The sequence below is a fragment of the Sciurus carolinensis genome, chromosome 18 (genome assembly GCF_902686445.1).
Source record: "Sciurus carolinensis chromosome 18, mSciCar1.2, whole genome shotgun sequence".
Taxonomy (NCBI): domain Eukaryota; kingdom Metazoa; phylum Chordata; class Mammalia; order Rodentia; family Sciuridae; genus Sciurus; species Sciurus carolinensis.
Window position 1 is genome coordinate 12443379 of NC_062230.1, and position 16810 is coordinate 12460188.

The 16810-nt window shown below is 51.5% G+C and overlaps 1 protein-coding gene across 3 annotated transcripts in view; it reads right to left on the reverse strand.

Moving 5' to 3' along the window:
- Positions 1-1647: 1647 nt before the first annotated feature.
- Positions 1648-16810, reverse strand: part of Mmd2 (monocyte to macrophage differentiation associated 2) — a 47025-nt gene continuing 31862 nt past the window's right edge. For 2 of the 3 annotated variants that reach the window (XM_047534198.1, XM_047534197.1), the window contains exons 4-8: positions 15176-15250; positions 4610-4711; positions 3858-3927; positions 3174-3331; positions 1648-2558 (exon numbers count right to left, since the gene is read on the reverse strand). In XM_047534198.1, coding sequence (XP_047390154.1) covers positions 2429-2558; positions 3174-3331; positions 3858-3927; positions 4610-4711; positions 15176-15250 — 535 coding nt within the window. In that variant the 3' untranslated portion in view covers positions 1648-2428. Of the gene's footprint in view, positions 2616-3173; positions 3332-3857; positions 3928-4609; positions 4712-15175; positions 15251-16810 lie in introns of all 3 variants that reach the window. The other variant, XM_047534199.1, reaches the window with a different exon arrangement.

Here is a 16810-nt window from a genome sequence, read left to right on the forward strand (position 1 = left end):
CCGCCCTGCTCAGTGTTGGCCCCGCCCTTCTGTGCGAGGCCCCGCCCACAACCAAGGCCCCTTTGCAATTCCCAGCTCCACGTCCTCCTCCCAGCTGTCAAGAACTTTCCTAGGTTTCTACCCCAACTGAGCCCCCGGGGGTGGACAGAAGCTGGGCCCTGCTCACCCCATAACTTCAACTTCCAATCAAGCGGAAGGGCAGCTCTGCCATATTGATTCGAATCCTTCTGGGGTAGCCACAATACTCTGCTCTGGGCCTTACAGGGAAGCCCTCCCAACCCAGCACCATTCTGGGTGCTGCCCCTCCTCCTACCATCACCCCCCCTCCCCTGCCGCCTGCCCTGGCAATGCCCACAGAGCTTGGGGACAGTCATGCAGTGCTCAGAATACCAGACAGGCCAGTCTGCTGCCCACTGTTTCCCTAGTTCCTTGGAGCATGCCAACAACTCTGCTGGTTGGCCCTGGGACATGGTGGTCCTGACAATGAACAGGGAGTGCTACATCTGAATTTTCCTGTGTGCTCTCTGTGACCCGCACTTCCAGGGCACAGCCTAGGATGCTCCCGGGACAGACAGCCTTACCCACCAGAGGCGCTGGTCAAATGGAATTTCTCTGAACTGTTTGTGATGCAGTGTGGGGAGATCCAGAGTCTGGCTTGGGTGAAATGGAATCCTGGGAAACTCAATTTCTGAATGATGCTGGGAAGAGAAAGGGTTTATGGGAAGCACATCCTGAACTGGAGCTAGGGGAGGAAATGTGACCAAGGCCCTTGGAATGCCCTCCAGAGCCCTCACCAGCCTGACCACAGTTGGAAATTCTACCATTAGTGATTCATTTCTTTGGCTGATGCCCGACAGTGTCATCTTGTTATCATGGCTTGCCTCTCCTGTGGACAGTTAGCAGAACTAACAAGCACACAATACTGGGCGTCCTACTTTCCTTATCCTGCCACATCTTCTAGCAGCCCTGCAAGGGGCTGACTTACTACACTCATCTCACAGCTGGGGACACTGAAACTCACAGAGGTCATGGAACTGGCCTAAGCTCTCAAATGGGAATGCCGGACTCGATCCCAAGACACAGTTCTTCCCTCCAGGAGCAAGAACAAGTAAGTACCTAGATGACAGACAGGTCCCAGAGCGACAGTGTAGGTGAGACAGGGAGGAAGAGGAAGCAGAATTGGGCCTCAGCCCTGATGCTTGGGCTGGGCTTTGAAGGATGAATAGGAGTTGGGTGGCTATGGAGGTGAACAAAGTTCCCTGCAGAGGGACTGGCACCTCAAGAGGGACACACAGGGACAGCTGTTTTGGCGAAATGCACCATCAAGTGCCCAGGAGGCAGAGCACAAAGAGATGCAGGCCCCAGACTGAGGCCACTAGAGAAGCCCCAAGTCCACATCCCAGGGCTCAGCACTACTCCTGGGACCCTCCCTGGTCCCTAGCAGCATCCTGAGGTTGGGGTTTTTTTGCTAGCCTGGCATGGTGCCACACTTCAGAAGATTTCCTGCACAACATCTCAGGATCCACAGGACCCCTTCCCCAGCCTCGGACCCAGGCAGAAGTCAGGTCCCAGTGACTCTGACCCCAGGCGGGAGCCAGCCTCGCCCCAGCTGCCCTCCCCTCTGACCGCCAGCCCTGGCCCCAGCTGGTGGGAAACACCTAGTGAGCTCACAGGGACGGTCGTACCCAGGACACCTGCCAGGGGTCCGAGGGCCTGGGCAGATATGCGCTCGCGCACACACGCACACACGGAGCAGACGCAAGCATCCCGGCTCCGAAGCCATCTGTCTGAGGACTGTGTCAGGATTATTTAATACTGGCTTGGACAAATGGGATTCCAGGCCCTGGAGCCCAGAAATGCCCTGGAATGTTCTAGAATGAAGCATAAGGCACCTGTGTCGGTTCACCTTCATGCACCCCAGTCTGGCTGGGAGCCATAGAATAAGAACCTTTACACTTGAGACAGATGCTTTATCCAGAGGTTCTGGGATGCCAGCTCACTCTTCTCCCATCCCCAGCCGAAGTCCAGGCGGCACTGCAGGGAGGCTGGCCCAGCCCTGCAGGGTGTGAGGTCAGGCCCGCAGAGGCTGTGGTGTTGGCTGACTGGGCCCTTCAGAGGTTGAGGACCTCTGTGCTCTGCACAGTCCACGTCCAGGTGAGGCCGAGGGGCCCAGCTGAGTAGCCTCTAGGAGCCGTTACTTGGGACCAGGAGAAACTCCCAATGTTGACACCACAAGCCCTAAACACAGGCAAAGGAGCAAGTTTCTGGGGAGCTGCTTGTCCCCTCTGATGAATGAGTGACTCATCATTTCTCTGGACTTTTTGGAATGCAAAGAAATGGCCAAGAAGCAGCATCCACGCCCCGCCCCTCGGTGCCGAGGACCAACTCTGGTTCTTGGAGGCACCAGAGGTTGCCCAGGTGGGGTGCCTCAGACTCCCTCCACTCCCAAAGCTGCCCATTCCAAGAGCTTCCCCACAAGGGGAAAGGAAGAGGGAGTCGAAGGCATCGTGCCAGGAGACTGTCCCACGCGGTGACTTTCATCTGCTCTGCTCGTGATCCTGGCGGGGAGAGTCCATCAGCAGTGCCGAGTCGATGGGTAGCGGCTGCCCAGGGCACTGAGTGGAAAAGCATTCTGACCCCAGGCACATGCTGTGATTGACTGGCGCTGTCCTCTGAGGTCAAGGTATTCCCCATCCCTCATCTACAAGCTGAGCAACTGCCCCTGAACAGGGGACAAGTTCCCAGCCAAGACTTTGGCAGCAGGGAAGGAGGCCCTGGCAAGTGGGTTCTAAGCCACCCACCAGACGCCTCAGGACCCACAGAGGCACCGCTGTGCCCCTCACTCCCCCTTTGCCCTTTCTGAAGACGTTAATGGTGGTCGTATTAGGAAACACTTGTCTACGGTAGAAACACAGGACAGGATTAGTTTCTCCTCCGTGGAAATGACTAAAAGCTTGCTTTCTTACCAGGGTCTTTGGGGATGGTCTGGCTGTCACCAGAAGGAACCTCAGACCCTGCAAAAACTCAACCCAGGGAAGGGCAGACTGGCTCTCAGCGAGAGTTCACAGATCTCTCCCAGTGATGCTCTGATCCCAAAGCCCAAATGACCAATGGAGGCTGGGCCACCTCATTTGGACACCTTGGTTTGCAGGGTGCTGGGCAGGTAGAGGTACCTCCAGATGGCATAGTAGTGAGTGCCAGCACCGAATGCCACAAAGAGATGCCAGATGGCGTGGGCAAAGGGGATCCTGCCGTCGCTCTTGAAGAACACCATGCCCAAGCAGTAGAAGACCCCTCCGGTCATCAGCTCCCAGATGCCCTCGGTGTTGGGCTGTCAGCAAGGACAGGGTGGCACAGGTCAGAGGAGCCGCCAGCAGCCCCTACCACCCAAACCAAAAGACAAGTAGGTGTTGAGCCAGCCAAGAATCCCCATGGGAATCTTGATATCACTTAGTGGACAATCCAGTTGCAGAGTGATCCTCTGGGGATCACTCCCCAGGTTGCATAGAGATCCTGCCCAACTGCCCACCAGGGTACTCACCAGTCCTCAAGTGCGTCAGGACTGTTAGGGACACAGTCTGAGTAATTCCCAGCATTTCCCAGCACTTTCTAGGGGCCAAGCAATGTCTTAAGTGCCCATGTGAGCTGTCTAATGTCACCTTCCAGGGGATCTTATGAGGTGGGTTTTAGGCTGTGAACGGGCACAGGAAACGCCCAGGACATGGTGCAAAGAGAAATGCATGTTTCTGCATCGTCCAAGGGGTGGTTTCGTTCTTGCACAAGAAAAATGGACACCAGGCATAGGGGTGCAGCCCTGGGATCTCAGCAGCTCGGGAGGCTGGGCGTGTGGGACTTACCATGGAGAGAATGACCAGGGCAGGGAAAAAGCCCATCACCACGTAGCACAGCAGCTCCACGAGCTTGTACCTGGCAGAAGGGAAGCCATGTTGGCCTCAGGACAAGCCTCCCCGTGGGGAAAGAGCTTCCTGATGCTGGGGAGAGGGGAGGCCCCGCCCAGGAGAGGAAGGAGAAGGGACTCTCTGCAGCACTTCTTGGTTCAGATTCTACCAACTGCTCTTCCAGGCAGTTGTGTGGCTTTGGGGAAATCTTCTTCCCCCTCGAGACTCAGTTTCCACACCTATAAAATGACACACTGGAGCCGGACCGGGGACTGCAAACAGTAGGCGCAGCAGGCACACGGGCACTCCCAATGCTCAGTCCATGGCAGACATGACTATTCGATCCCAGCATCTTTTCCCCAGGGCACACACAGCCACTCTCAATCGAGCTAAGTTTCTGGATCGACTGAAACCTGTGTGTCATCCTGGACTCAGTGACCTCCACAGTTCCCCTCCTTGCTAACACAGTCCAGACAAGGCAGGTTACAGTGACCCAGTTGAAGAGACCTAGCAACCGATGATGTCTTTTTGAAAAATGATTTAAATCAAACCTGTGGGCTGTGGGGCTCGGCCCAGTCATGGGCCTGAACATTGGGGTACCAGGCAGAGCTTTGCTCTCATTTTCTGGGGTTATCCTGGGGTCTCACCTGCCCAGGGCACTGAGGAGGCCTCCAGCAGCACCCACCCTGCGACTCCCAGCCCTGGCTTACCGCTCATGGAAGAAGAAGACATAGATGGTACCAACGGAGGCCATAATCCAGACCAGCCACCGCATGTGGGAGGCCCAGGGGCCCAGCTCCCGAAGGTTCAGCCTGGGAGAGAGAAGCCAAGGGACGCCCATTGAGACCTAGCTCTCCACGGCCAGCCAGCTGCAGGAGGCTGACCCCAGAGAAGCCCTACCCCTGCAGCTGCACAGGCCGGGCAGGGACTCTCTGTGGAGAGGAAGGAAGGGCACCAACTAAACTGAAGTCACAAACAATCACAGGCTGAGGATCCCTCATCCAAAATGCTTGGGACCCCAAGTGCTTCAGATCTGGGAATGTTTGCATAATGTGACCTCTTGGGGAGATGGGACTCCAGGCTAAACATAGGATTCATTTGTGCCCCAGAAACCCCCATGCACACAGCCTGAAGGTGAGTTTGCAGTGTTTTTAGTGCTCTTGTGTCTGGGCTCATGTGTGATCGGGGGCATAATTTTCCACTGGTGAGGTCACAGCAGTACTCACGGAGTTTGGATTTCAGATTTCCAGTTTTCAGATAAGGGGATGCTCAACTTTCATTAGAAGGAAGTTGGTGAAAAAAATCATGTCCAAGAGAGAAGGGGAGGAGCACCTCAAAAGAGTGGGTGCATAAGCCGGTGAAGCATGTTCAGGGGCAATTTGGTAGAATCAATCAAACTTTGCAGTTTGCATCCCCAGTATTTCCAGTTCCAGCCAAAAGCCAAGGAAAGAGGTGTGTGTGCACATGAAGACACACGTAGGCCCCAACAGAAGCCTGAAAAACATTCAAGTGGCAACTGAAAGGGGAAGGGAAAATAAAGATGGCATCCACCTGTGCTGGTTATCAACCTACTACCTTGCTGCTCCGGTCTGCTCTGTTTGCCTGCTCTGGGATAATGCAGCTGGGCCTTGTGAAAATCCTTCCTTTGTAGAGGGCGCGATATCATGTTTTGACAGTAGAGGGCGCTTGTGAGACCTTCCTCTGCAGAAGGCTCTTCCTGGCTCCCATAATTCTCCAGCCTGGCTGGGAGAGTGAGCTTTTTTTTCTGCATTGCACAGCCCAGTCGTTTCTCCAGTGCCAGATGCATGTGAGGCACAGCTTCTTCTAGCATTTGGCTTCAGTGTGACTTAAGTAACCACAGCATAGCCAGGGGCCCCAGACAGAGCAGGCCTGGGCCTCACCCCAAAGAGTCTCTCACTTCAGGTCTTCTCAGCCCTGCACACATGCTTGGGGCTCCCACAGCACCTCCCATGCAGCAAGCTGACCGTCTAGCTGCCCAGAGGTGTCCTGCCTGAACTGCACAGAAATGCTGGAGGTCCCAGCAGCACACAGTGAGCCCCCAGCAGGGAGCAGGCGCTGAGTCAGCACCTCCCTGTGGATGGCCTCCTCTGGCACCATGAGAGCAAGGTGCCAGCAAGTCACATCAATGGAATCTTCACCAACTTCTCTGCCACCTGAGGTATTTAAGCTGAGCCCTCTCAGGAGAGGTGAGGTCTTACCCCTGGGCAGAGGGCTCTTCCTTGGGCAGAGCTCAGCTTAGGTTCCAGAGATAGTTGTTATCTCTTATAACTTCTACTACTGCTGTGCCTTACAATTGTCTTTTTCAGTTGGTGGGGGGGTCCCATGGATTGAACTCAGGGGCACCAACCACTGAGCCACATCCCCAGCCCTATTTTGTATTTTGTTTAAAGGCAGGGTCTCACTGAGTTGCTTAGTGCCTCGCTGTTGCTGAGGCTGGCTTTGAACTTGCAATCCTCCTGCCTCAGCCTCCCGAGCTGCTGGGATTACAGGAGTGTGCCACTGTGCCTGGCTTAGAATTGTCTTTAATTGTCATTAGCCAATCCCCTGCCATTTCAATTTTCTATTAATGATGCTTAATATTGGAGCTGAGGGTGTGGCTCAGTGGTAGGATTCATGTCAAGCATACATGAGGCCCTGTGTTCCAGCCCCAACACTCAATTTTTTAAAATCCTGATACAAAGTTTTCCTGGCTGAAGACCTTGACTAATACAACATTCTGTGGAATATTCACCGGGGTTTACAAAACATGAGGACAGTTCGTTTGAACCAAGATGGATGGAGGTTGGATCTTCAAGACCTATTGCTAAATGTTGGGGGAGAGGTTTGGAGTCAAAAATAACATGACTACATTATTGTGCATATGAAGAAATATGTGTAGACACACAGAAAATGACCTGAGCCCCTTCACGTGGTTTTGTCTGGAGAGGGACAGTTTAACGGTGATGGTGGTTGGGGAAGGGGGTCCTTTAGCATTTTTTCTGGACTGAATTCCTTGAATGGGAAAGTCTTGTGTCTAACTTCCACAGGGAAAACAGTGGTCTCCTGCTCAGAATCGAATTGCCATTAAAAAGGAGTTATGTAGCTGCGGGTGACGCGCACCTGTGGTTCTAGTGACACAGGAGCCTGAGGCAGGAGGATCCCAAGTTCAAGGACAGCCTGGGCAACTTAGTAAGACCCCATCTCAATTTAAAAAAAAATAGGGCTGGGGATATAGCTCAGTTGGTTGAGTGCTTGCCTCACAAGCACAAGGCCCTGGGTTCAAATCCCCAGTACTGCAAAAAAAAAAAAAAAAAAAAAAAAAAATAGAAAAGAAAAGAAAGGGCTGGGGATGTAGCTCAGTGGTAGAGTGTTGTGTGGCAAGGGTGAGGCTCTGGGTGTGATCCCAGCACAGCAAAAAATAAAAAGAAGCTAACAAATCAAAAGGGTTAAAGGTAGAAAAATAATAACCCATCTCATGACGCAAAATAACCAGCATCATTCTAGATAGCTTTCCAAGCAGAAAAATGGGCCTGTGGACATCAGGATGGGCATAAAATGTGATGGAGGGAGGGGTAGAGAAACAGATCAAAGGATAGGAAGGGACGAAGAAAAGGAAAACAGTGAAGTCAAATTATACTTGTCATTTTTAATTAAAAGAATGACATTTAGGGTTGAGAGTGTGGCTCAAGGGTAAAGTGCTTGCCTAGCCTGTGTGAAGCACTGGTTCCATCCTCAGCACCACATAGAAATAAGTAAATTAAATAAAGGTATTGTGACCATCTATAACTTAAAAAATTTTTTTTAAAGTATCAGATTTATTTATTTATTTATTTTGTACCAGGAATTGGACCCAGGAGCACTTAACCTGGCAGTTAAACAAGAGCCCAAATATGAGATAATAAAACCACTGAGCCACATCCCCAGTCCCTTTTTATATTTTATTTAGAGACAGGGTCTCACTGAGTTTCTTAGGGTCTCACTAGGTTGCTGAGGCTGCCTTTGAACCCGGATCCTCCTGCCTCAGCCTCCCGAGCCACTGGGATTACAGGTGTGCACCTCCACGCCCAGCGTCTCACATTTACCTCTAACTTGACTTTGTGTGTGGTGCTGAGGAAGGAGCCCAGCGTCTCCATGGGCTAGACCAGTGCTCTACCCCGGAACTGCTTCCCAACCTCTAAACTTGACTTTAACAAAAGAAATTGAAACAGAAAATATTTGAATAAACTTCAAACAAGTGTTTCTCTAACACAAATTTTACTTTGACTCTAAAAACAAGAAGGTAAGTTAGGTAAAGTGTGAGGGATTGGGTTCTGAACTGAATGGTCCCACGGTCAATGCTATGGATTGACTCCCTGATGGGAAAGATGAGACCATGAGGCGCCTCACACCCATCGACCTTCCCTGACCCTATATCCTTAGTAGGAGTTTTACAGTCTCGAGGTTTGTGATGATCACATTTTGTTCTATAATCACAATTCATGCAACTGTGAAATGTCGGTTCTTTTCTTTTTAATGGAGTCAATATTCACCATTCATAATTAAGGCCTTTAAAATTTTTTTTTCTCTTAACCAGGCACAGTGGCACATGCCTGTAATCCCAGCAGCTCAGGAGGCTGAGGAAGGAGGATGGCGAGTCCAAATCCAGCCTCAACAACTTAGAGAGGCTCTAAGCAATTCAGTGAAACCCTGTCTCTAAATAAAATACAAAAAAGGGCTGGGGATGTGGTTCAGTGGTTGAACAAAACTGGATTCAATCCCCAGTATCAAAAAAATTCTCTTAATTGGTTAAATGTTGTTGCAAAGCAGTTTTTCCAAAAACTGGTCCCGAGTGCTGTGCTCACTGGCTTCTCTCTTATATCAGAATGGCTGCCTATTGCTTCCATGTCCGTGTGGCAGCCTCACTAGGTAGGGTTCCCTGAAGTCTACCTTTGGGAAATTGCAGAAGTCTCTCCATTGTGTTTCAGAATTGAATGGTGCTGTGGTCATATTCTGGGGCTGTCCTGATTTTTTTTATATGTTGTCATTGATTTATAATTATTTTCAGTCTCTGCCTGAAGAACGGACCTGCCTTTCATTTCTATTACTTTCTCTCTGATTGCTTTACCTCTTGGCTTTTTAAAGTTTTGTGTATTCTCCCTGATACTCTCATGCCTTTTCTGTGTCCACGTGATTTTTCGGTAGTTGCTTTACTGGTGTTTTTCTTTGGAATTGAATTTATTATCTCATTCAGTGTACAATCCTATCATGATGCGGCTTTGTTCTCCAATTTGTTTCTGTGGGCCTGACGTCACTATTTTCATTTCCATCGGTTGTTTTATTATCTCGTATTTGGACTCTTTAACTGCGTTCACTTCCTCATTCGGGGTTTGAAGCTGCTGCAGCTCAGAGCGGCAGTCAGAAGTTAGCAGGAACTGACAAGGACAGTCAGTCCTGCGACCGGCGTCTGCCTGCCACCACCTCTAACCTCCAAGACCAAGGAGCATGAAGCAGGGACCGCAGCAGAAGTTGGGAGACCAGCACCGAGCTGCATATGTGCTTCTCCCAAGACCAAAGAAACCGAAGAGATCCTAGATCGGCAATTAAGGACGATGGGAGCGACCAGCAGTCCCGGTACCACACACCAGAGGGCGCTGCTTCCCTTCCTCCTTCCAGGAACAATGTGCGTGGGCTGCAGCCCCGGTACCACACACAAGAGGGCGCTGCTTCCCTTCCACCTTCCAGGAACAATGTGCGTGAGCTGCAGCCCCGGTCCCACACACCAGAGGGCGCTGCTTCCCTGGAATCAACTCCTCTCACACTCTTCTAAATTTTGTCGTGTCCCCCATCAGTGAAGAGGAAAGAGCCGGATACCATCTGCAGGTGTGGGCTACTAACTTGGCTTCCCTAAATGGGTGCTGGGGAGTAAAGTGATGCAGCCTGCTGCTGCTGTGCTCTGTCCCTGAACTTTCTTTTTCTGAAATCTCAGCACTGGGCTCTGTTCTTGTCCAGCAGGTGATAGGGGTGACCGTCTTTGCCCCCCAAAATATTTATAACTGTAATTTGGTTTGGTTTGGTGAAAGCACCAGGAAAGATTGCATCACCGATGATTTTTCCACACTTCTCTTTCATCCCAGACACGGTCCTGCCTCCCTAATCCCGTGACTGGCTTGGGTGATGGACAGGGTGGTCTCATCTCATTTCCCCTCGCTGCCAACAGGGGCGAGGGGGCAGATCATCTGATCTCCACTTTACAGGACAGGAAACTGAGTGTCAGGCTCAGTAAGATGCTGAAGACGAAGCAGAGCTAGGACCAGGACTCTCTGGACAGCCTATTCTCTCTGGATTACAACAGAAGCTTTCCACATTCTTTTATTTAAAACAGTCTATGCAGGAATCTTATATGTAAACCCAAAATGTGAAAAAGAAAAACAAAATCTTTTTCCTGAGGAGGTGGGAATGGGAAATCCAGAATCATTCATGTCTCCCCTCCCCTCCGGGGTCCTCTGGCGAACCTCCTGGTTCTGCAGAGAAAACCAGAGCCATGCACAGAAAGTCACCCCACCCGGTAATCCCAGGCCACCTTGCCCCAGCTTACCCTGTCGCCATGCACCCGGTAGCCACCTCCTCTGTCTCTCTTGCCCCCACACCAACCCCCACAGTCCTGCTTCTCCCCTAAGGAGCTCTCAGGGGGCACATCTCCCACCTCGGCTCTCAGTGGTGCATGGACGGGGTGAGCATCGGCCCACCGTGGCCGCGGGCCCTGCTGCTGCCCAGGACAGGCAGCCGGTGCTTCTGCGCAGAGCGATCCCTCCCTGGGCCCCAGCGGAGCGGTGCGCAGTCAGTCCCGGCCGGGGGCAGAGAACGGAAACCCAGCGCTCCTCCAGCCGGAGACCCCCGAGAGGCCGCGCTGGAGACCCACGTCAAGGAGCGGCTGCCGCTGAGCGCAAACGTAGCTCCGCGATCCCGGAGCCGGGGAGGCTGTCAGCTCCTGATGACAGCAGGTGGCACCCAGAGCCGGCTGGGCCCGAGGAGCAGCCTCCAGGAACGCGCTCCTCCAGAGCCTCTGACCGCTCTGACCTGCTCCTGGAGGCCGCAGCCCCCATCCAGGACCTAGGCCTCCGTCTGACCTCTCAGCAGGCCTGGCGTCGGAAGCGCCCCGGCTTTCAGACCCCCTTCTGTCGCTAAGCCAGCTCCACATGGGGCTCGAAGCCCACCATGTCCCCGTCTGACGGCATCAGACCTGCTCTGCTCCCAACAGACGCTGCCCTCCCCGGGAAACCAGCGTGGACGCCCCACTTGGCTCCCCGGGCCCCCCTCCAGGCAGGCACGGTCCCTCAGAGGTTCCTGCTACACATCTTCTCAGCCCCTCCTCTAGGCCTCCCTGGCCACCGGCCGGCCCAGGCGACCACAGTTTCCCCCAGAGGCAGCTGTGCCAGCCTCCTGTGCCCCTTCCTGTTCCCTGGGCAGCCACCATCAAGCAGAAGACGAAACCCCAGAGCCCTACTTCAGACTCCCGTCATGCTCAGTGCAGACCCAGCAGGACCCCACGCTCCTGACCCATGTGCAGGGACCAGAACGTCCACAGGGCCATCATCCACGACCCCCACCTGGCAACCGTGCAAACCCCTATCACAGGAAAAGGGCCTGTTCACCCTGAATGAATGACAGCCGCCATCTGCCCCAAGACACGGTGCCATCTGAGCCCCGCGCCGCTCCTGCAGAAGGGACCCTAGGAGTCCCGCCAGACCAGGTGCTGCTGGGGGGAGCAAGTGCTCAGGGATTCCAGCCGTGGGTCACAGCATGAGGCCCCACTACCCTGGAATGGCAGGAGTCAGAACTGCAGCTGACTTCAGGACATAGGGCCAGGGGCCCCGTCACATTCTGGGTGTTCCTCCAAGTGCTTGGCTATGGTTGGTGGCAATTCAGCAAGGTGTGCATGTGACGGCATGTTCTTGCGTGTGTTACACTTTTTTTTTTTTTCAGTCAGTGCTGGGGATTGAACCCAGGGATTTGTGCTTGCAAGGGAGGCACTCTACCAACTGAGCTACCTCCCCAGCCCAATGCAATGTTTTTAAAAAGCAGTAGCCTGCTGGGCATGGTGGTGCACGCTCATAATCCCAGCAGCTCAGGAGGCTGAGGCAGGAGGATCATGAGTTCAAAGCCAGCCTCAGCAACTTAGCAAGGCCCCAAGCAACTCAGTGAGACCCTGCCTCTAAATCAAAAAATAAAAAGGGCTGGGGATGTGGCTCAGTGGTTAAGTGTCCCTGGGTTCAATCCCTAGTACCAAAAAATAATTAAAAATAAAAAGTGATAGTCTTCACGTGCACAGACAACACCTGCTTATTAGCCAATATAAGGAAAGAGAATATTGCACTTGTGGGAAACAAAAGAAGAAATGACCGAGGCAAAAACGTAGGCCTCCCGCTCCTTGGAGGCCCTGGGAAGCCCTCCTGTGCTTCCCATGCCAGGTCAGGGCCCTGCTGAGCACTTATGGCTGCTGTGTGTCACTGACCGTCACAGGCCCCCCTCCACCCGCCGCAGCCTCAGCAGCTTGACCCCAGCACAGATGGTCATGGGACACTTATTCCACAATGGTGAGCAAAATCACGGTCCCCCTCTGCAGCCCTGGCTACAGGGCCCACCGGGTCCTTAAGCTACAGGTGCGTGGCTTGATGTTCAGTGTTTGTTCATTCCAGAACCGTCTGGATTTATTCCTAAACCAAGTTCAAAGCCTCCGAGACACATGCTAAAGGAATTCAAACTCCGTAATTTTTTTTTTCTTTCTCTACCAGGGATTAAACCCAGAGGCGCTTTACCACTGAGCCACATCCCAGGTCCTTTATTTTCATTGTTTTTATTTTGAGATATGGTCCCACTAAGTTGCTGAGGCTGGCCTTGAACTTGCTGTCCTCTTGCCTCAGCCTCCCGAGCCACTGGGATTACAGGAGTGTGCCACCACACTCAGCTTAAACTGGTCAATCTTAGTGGAGGGTAATTTGTACCCAACCCTCTGAGCACCTACCCTCTGAGGCCCAGGAAGAACAATTCTAGAAGCACCCTCAGCGATGAGGCTTAACCACACGAAGTCTTTGCTTCTGAGGGCCGCAGGTCAGCTATCAGCAACTTCACGTGACTGTAGCCAATACATCCAAGTACATTTGCTAAGTGATCCGCACAGATACGCACCGACAGGCACTGTCTGGAACCACCAAGGAATGGACAGACACCTCACCAGGGCAGTATCCGCAGATATTTATGGGGTGGCAAGGGAACTCTATGAATCTATTTGAAAAAGGGCTATAATTTTTTTTAAATTTTACATAGAATGGAAATCTTCAATGTGCTAACATGGAAAGATACCCCCAGCTTCATTCCTAAGAGAACCAAAGCAAATTGCAGAAGGGTTTGTATAGCCTTCTTCCTTTTGTATTAAAATTAGGCAGAGGGGCTGGGGTCGTGGCTCAGTGGTAGAGCGCTCACCTAGCATGTGTGAGGCACTGGGTTCGATTCTCAGCCCCACATATAAATAAATAAAAATAAAGGCCCATCAACAACCAAAAAATATATATATATTTTTTTTAAAATAGGTGGAAAGTAAGGCCCTGGGTTCCATCCCCAGCACCACAAAATAAAAAAATAAATAAAATAAATAAAAATTGGGTGGACATCTTTAGTAATAAGAGAAATGCAAATCAAAACTACACTAAGATTCCATCTCACCCCAATTAGAATGGCAATTATCAAGAATACAAGCAACAATAGGTGTTGGTGAGGATGTGGGGAAAAAGGTACACTCATACATTGCTGGTGGGGCTGCAAATTAGTGCAGCCACTCTGGAAAGCAGTGTGGAGATTCCTTAGAAAACTTGGAATGGAACCACCATTTGACCTAGCTATCCCACTCTTGGCCTATACCCAAAGGACTTAAAATCAGCATACTACAGAGATACAGCCACATCAATGTTCATAGCTGCTCAATTCACAATAACCAGACTGTGGAACCAACCTAGATGTCCTTCAATTGATGAATGGATAAAAAAACTGAGGTATATATATACACAATGGAATATTACTCAGCTATAAAGAATAATAAAATTATGGCATTTGCAGGCAAATGGATGAAATTGGAGAATATCATGTTAAGTGAGATAAACCAATCTCAAAAATCCAAAAGACGAATGATCTCACTGATCAGTGGATGATGACAGGTAATGGGGGGTGGGAGGGGGGCAAGATTGGAGGAAGGAAGGACTGTATAGAGGGAAAAGAGAGGTGGGAGGGGTGGGGGGGAGGAAAAAAATAACCGAATGAATCAAACATCAATACTCTATGTGAATGTATGAATATGCAAATGGTATGCTGTTACTCCATGTACAAACAGAAACAACATGTATCCCATTTGTTTACAATAAAAATAAATTTTAAAAAATTTTTAAAAAATTTAAAAAACCTTAAACATAAAAAAAAATGGGGTGGAAAGTAGAACTCTAAATACACACTTTATAAATATCAAATGCGTGTATAGGGCTGGGGGTGTAGCTCAGAGGTACAGCCTTTGCCGAACATGCATGAGACCCTGGATTTGATCCTCAACTCTGCAAGCAAGTAAATAACTTTAAAATACATGCATGTGTATACATATGTATATTCCTATAAATATTTATTTATATGTATATATATAGAAGCATATACATAGATGTACCTGTTTGCTCTTCTGTGCATGAAATAACTCTAGGTTATGCAAGAAATGTAATAAATGGCAGATTCCTGATGGGAGAAGAGGGCAGAGGGATCTTCTCACCCACGCTTTTCTGCGCCAGGTCAACATATGACCCCACTACATATAATCACAGATTTGAAGAGCAGGGAGCCAGCTGTTATGGCGTGGATGTGAGGCGTCCCCAAAGCTCACGTGTGAGATAATGCAGGAGGGTGGTAAGAGTCTTAACCCCGGCAGCAAATTAATCCCCTAATGGGATTAACGGAGGAAACTGAAGGTGTGGCTGGAGGAGGAGGGATTTGGGTGTGTATTTGTGTCTGGCCGGTGGAGTCTCTCTGTTTCCTGATCACCACGTCGTGAGCTGCTTCCCTCCGCCACCCTCTTCTGCCATGATGTTCAGCCTCACCCTGAGCCCCGAGGAATGGAGCTGGCTTTCTCTGGACTAAGGCCTCTGAAGCCGTGAGCCCTCAAAGAAACTCCTCTTCCTCTATAGTTGTGCTGCTTGGGTCCTTTAGTCACAGCAGCAGAAAAGCTGCCTGAAACCCCAGCCCCCCGGGGTGGCCCACGCGGTACTCACCAGGGCGCATAGGAGGCCGCTATGAAGAAATAGATGACCATCCGGTCGATCATGTGCAGACAGTGCTCCACCATCCTAGGGCAGGCAGAGAAGGTGCTGGTCATGCCCCTGGGCTCAGCGCTGCCCCAGGACCCGGTGCTTCCCCACTGGGAGGGCTGAGCTGGGGCAGACTGGCCTCCATCCAGCTGGGCCTCCTCAGGCCTCAGTCTCCCTGCCCATAAATGACCAGAGCAACAGTTTTCAAACCCGGCTTCCTGCTGTTGTCAGGGTGTACGAGTCGCCCCGGGGTCCCCTGAGGAGACTCCTGACATGCTCCCTACTTTAATCAGCAGCTCTGCATGTTGGGTTTATACACTGGGATCTTCAAAAGAGGTCAAATAGCGAATCCTGTAACTCAAAAACATGCAACTGCAAACAAACAGAAACCTACAAAACTCTGCACCCCTGGGTTCCAGCAGCCTCCTCAGAAGAGCTTACCACCCAGGGACCTGGCAGGAGTCACCGACCCTTGCCGTTTCCTCCTCTGTAAAATAGGGAGGCGCCTGCATCCCAACCATGCGGTCGCCATAAGCACTAAGTGAGTTAATACTTAGCACAGTGCATAACAAGAAGTGCTCGATTAATGCTAAATCCTGTCATGACCTCCCCTTGAACACGCTGGTGATCAGCCTCCAAAATGGCACCATGAGCCCTGCGTCCTCACCCTGCACGGTCCCACCAACAAAAATCAGGGCAAACTCATGGAACCAACAGGTTCTCACAGAAATGATGGTGTGTGATTTCCTAGGCAAGATCATAAAATATATTACAGCATCTGCCTTGTTTTGTTGGGCCACTAACTTTGGGGGAAAAGAGCCAACAGGTGGCATGGGGAGGTTCATCTGGGGAAGAAACGAGCATCCCCCAAACACCCAGCACCAACTTGTTAGCCATGGAATTGGGTCCTCCAGCCCCAGTCGGGCCTTCAGATGACACAGCACCAGCCAACAACTGACTACAGGAGGGAACCCAAACCACAGCTGGGAGCCCCTGATCCTCTGAGGCTTTGAGAGATAATACGCCTCTCTTATTTTAAGCCACCACATTTGGGGGCGTTTTTGTTATGCAGCAATCAATAACTAATACACACTGTGATTCTGTCCCGTAAACTGCAGCCCTGAACAAATTTGACCAGTGACTCTGCGTGTGGTTCAGCCACACCTGTTTCTAGACATGAAGACAAAAACAGTGGCTGCCAGGTGGGGAGCCCCTGCCACCATCGGCACGCTGGCGTAAGCCCCCTACTGGTGCTGACCGGCCATCTTACCCATAAGGCGGGTCCCTCGTTTGTACCTGTCACGTCACAGATGAGGACAGAACAATCACACCACTGGCTAGCGGTCCCTGAAACCAGTGCCTGGCATCTTTAGAGGAGGAAAGAGAGGGAGATGTGGGCACAGAGACACACAGCAGGAAGCCGAGGCAGAGGAAGGGGGAGGCTGAGTCGGGAGTGCTGTGGTCACGTGACAAGGGGCTCCAGGAGCCCCCAGAGGCTGGCAGGGGCAGGGAGCATCCTCCCCTGGGGCCTTGCCCACACCTTGATCGCAGACTCTGGCCTCCAGGACCGTAAGGAAATTGATTTAGGATGCTTAAGCC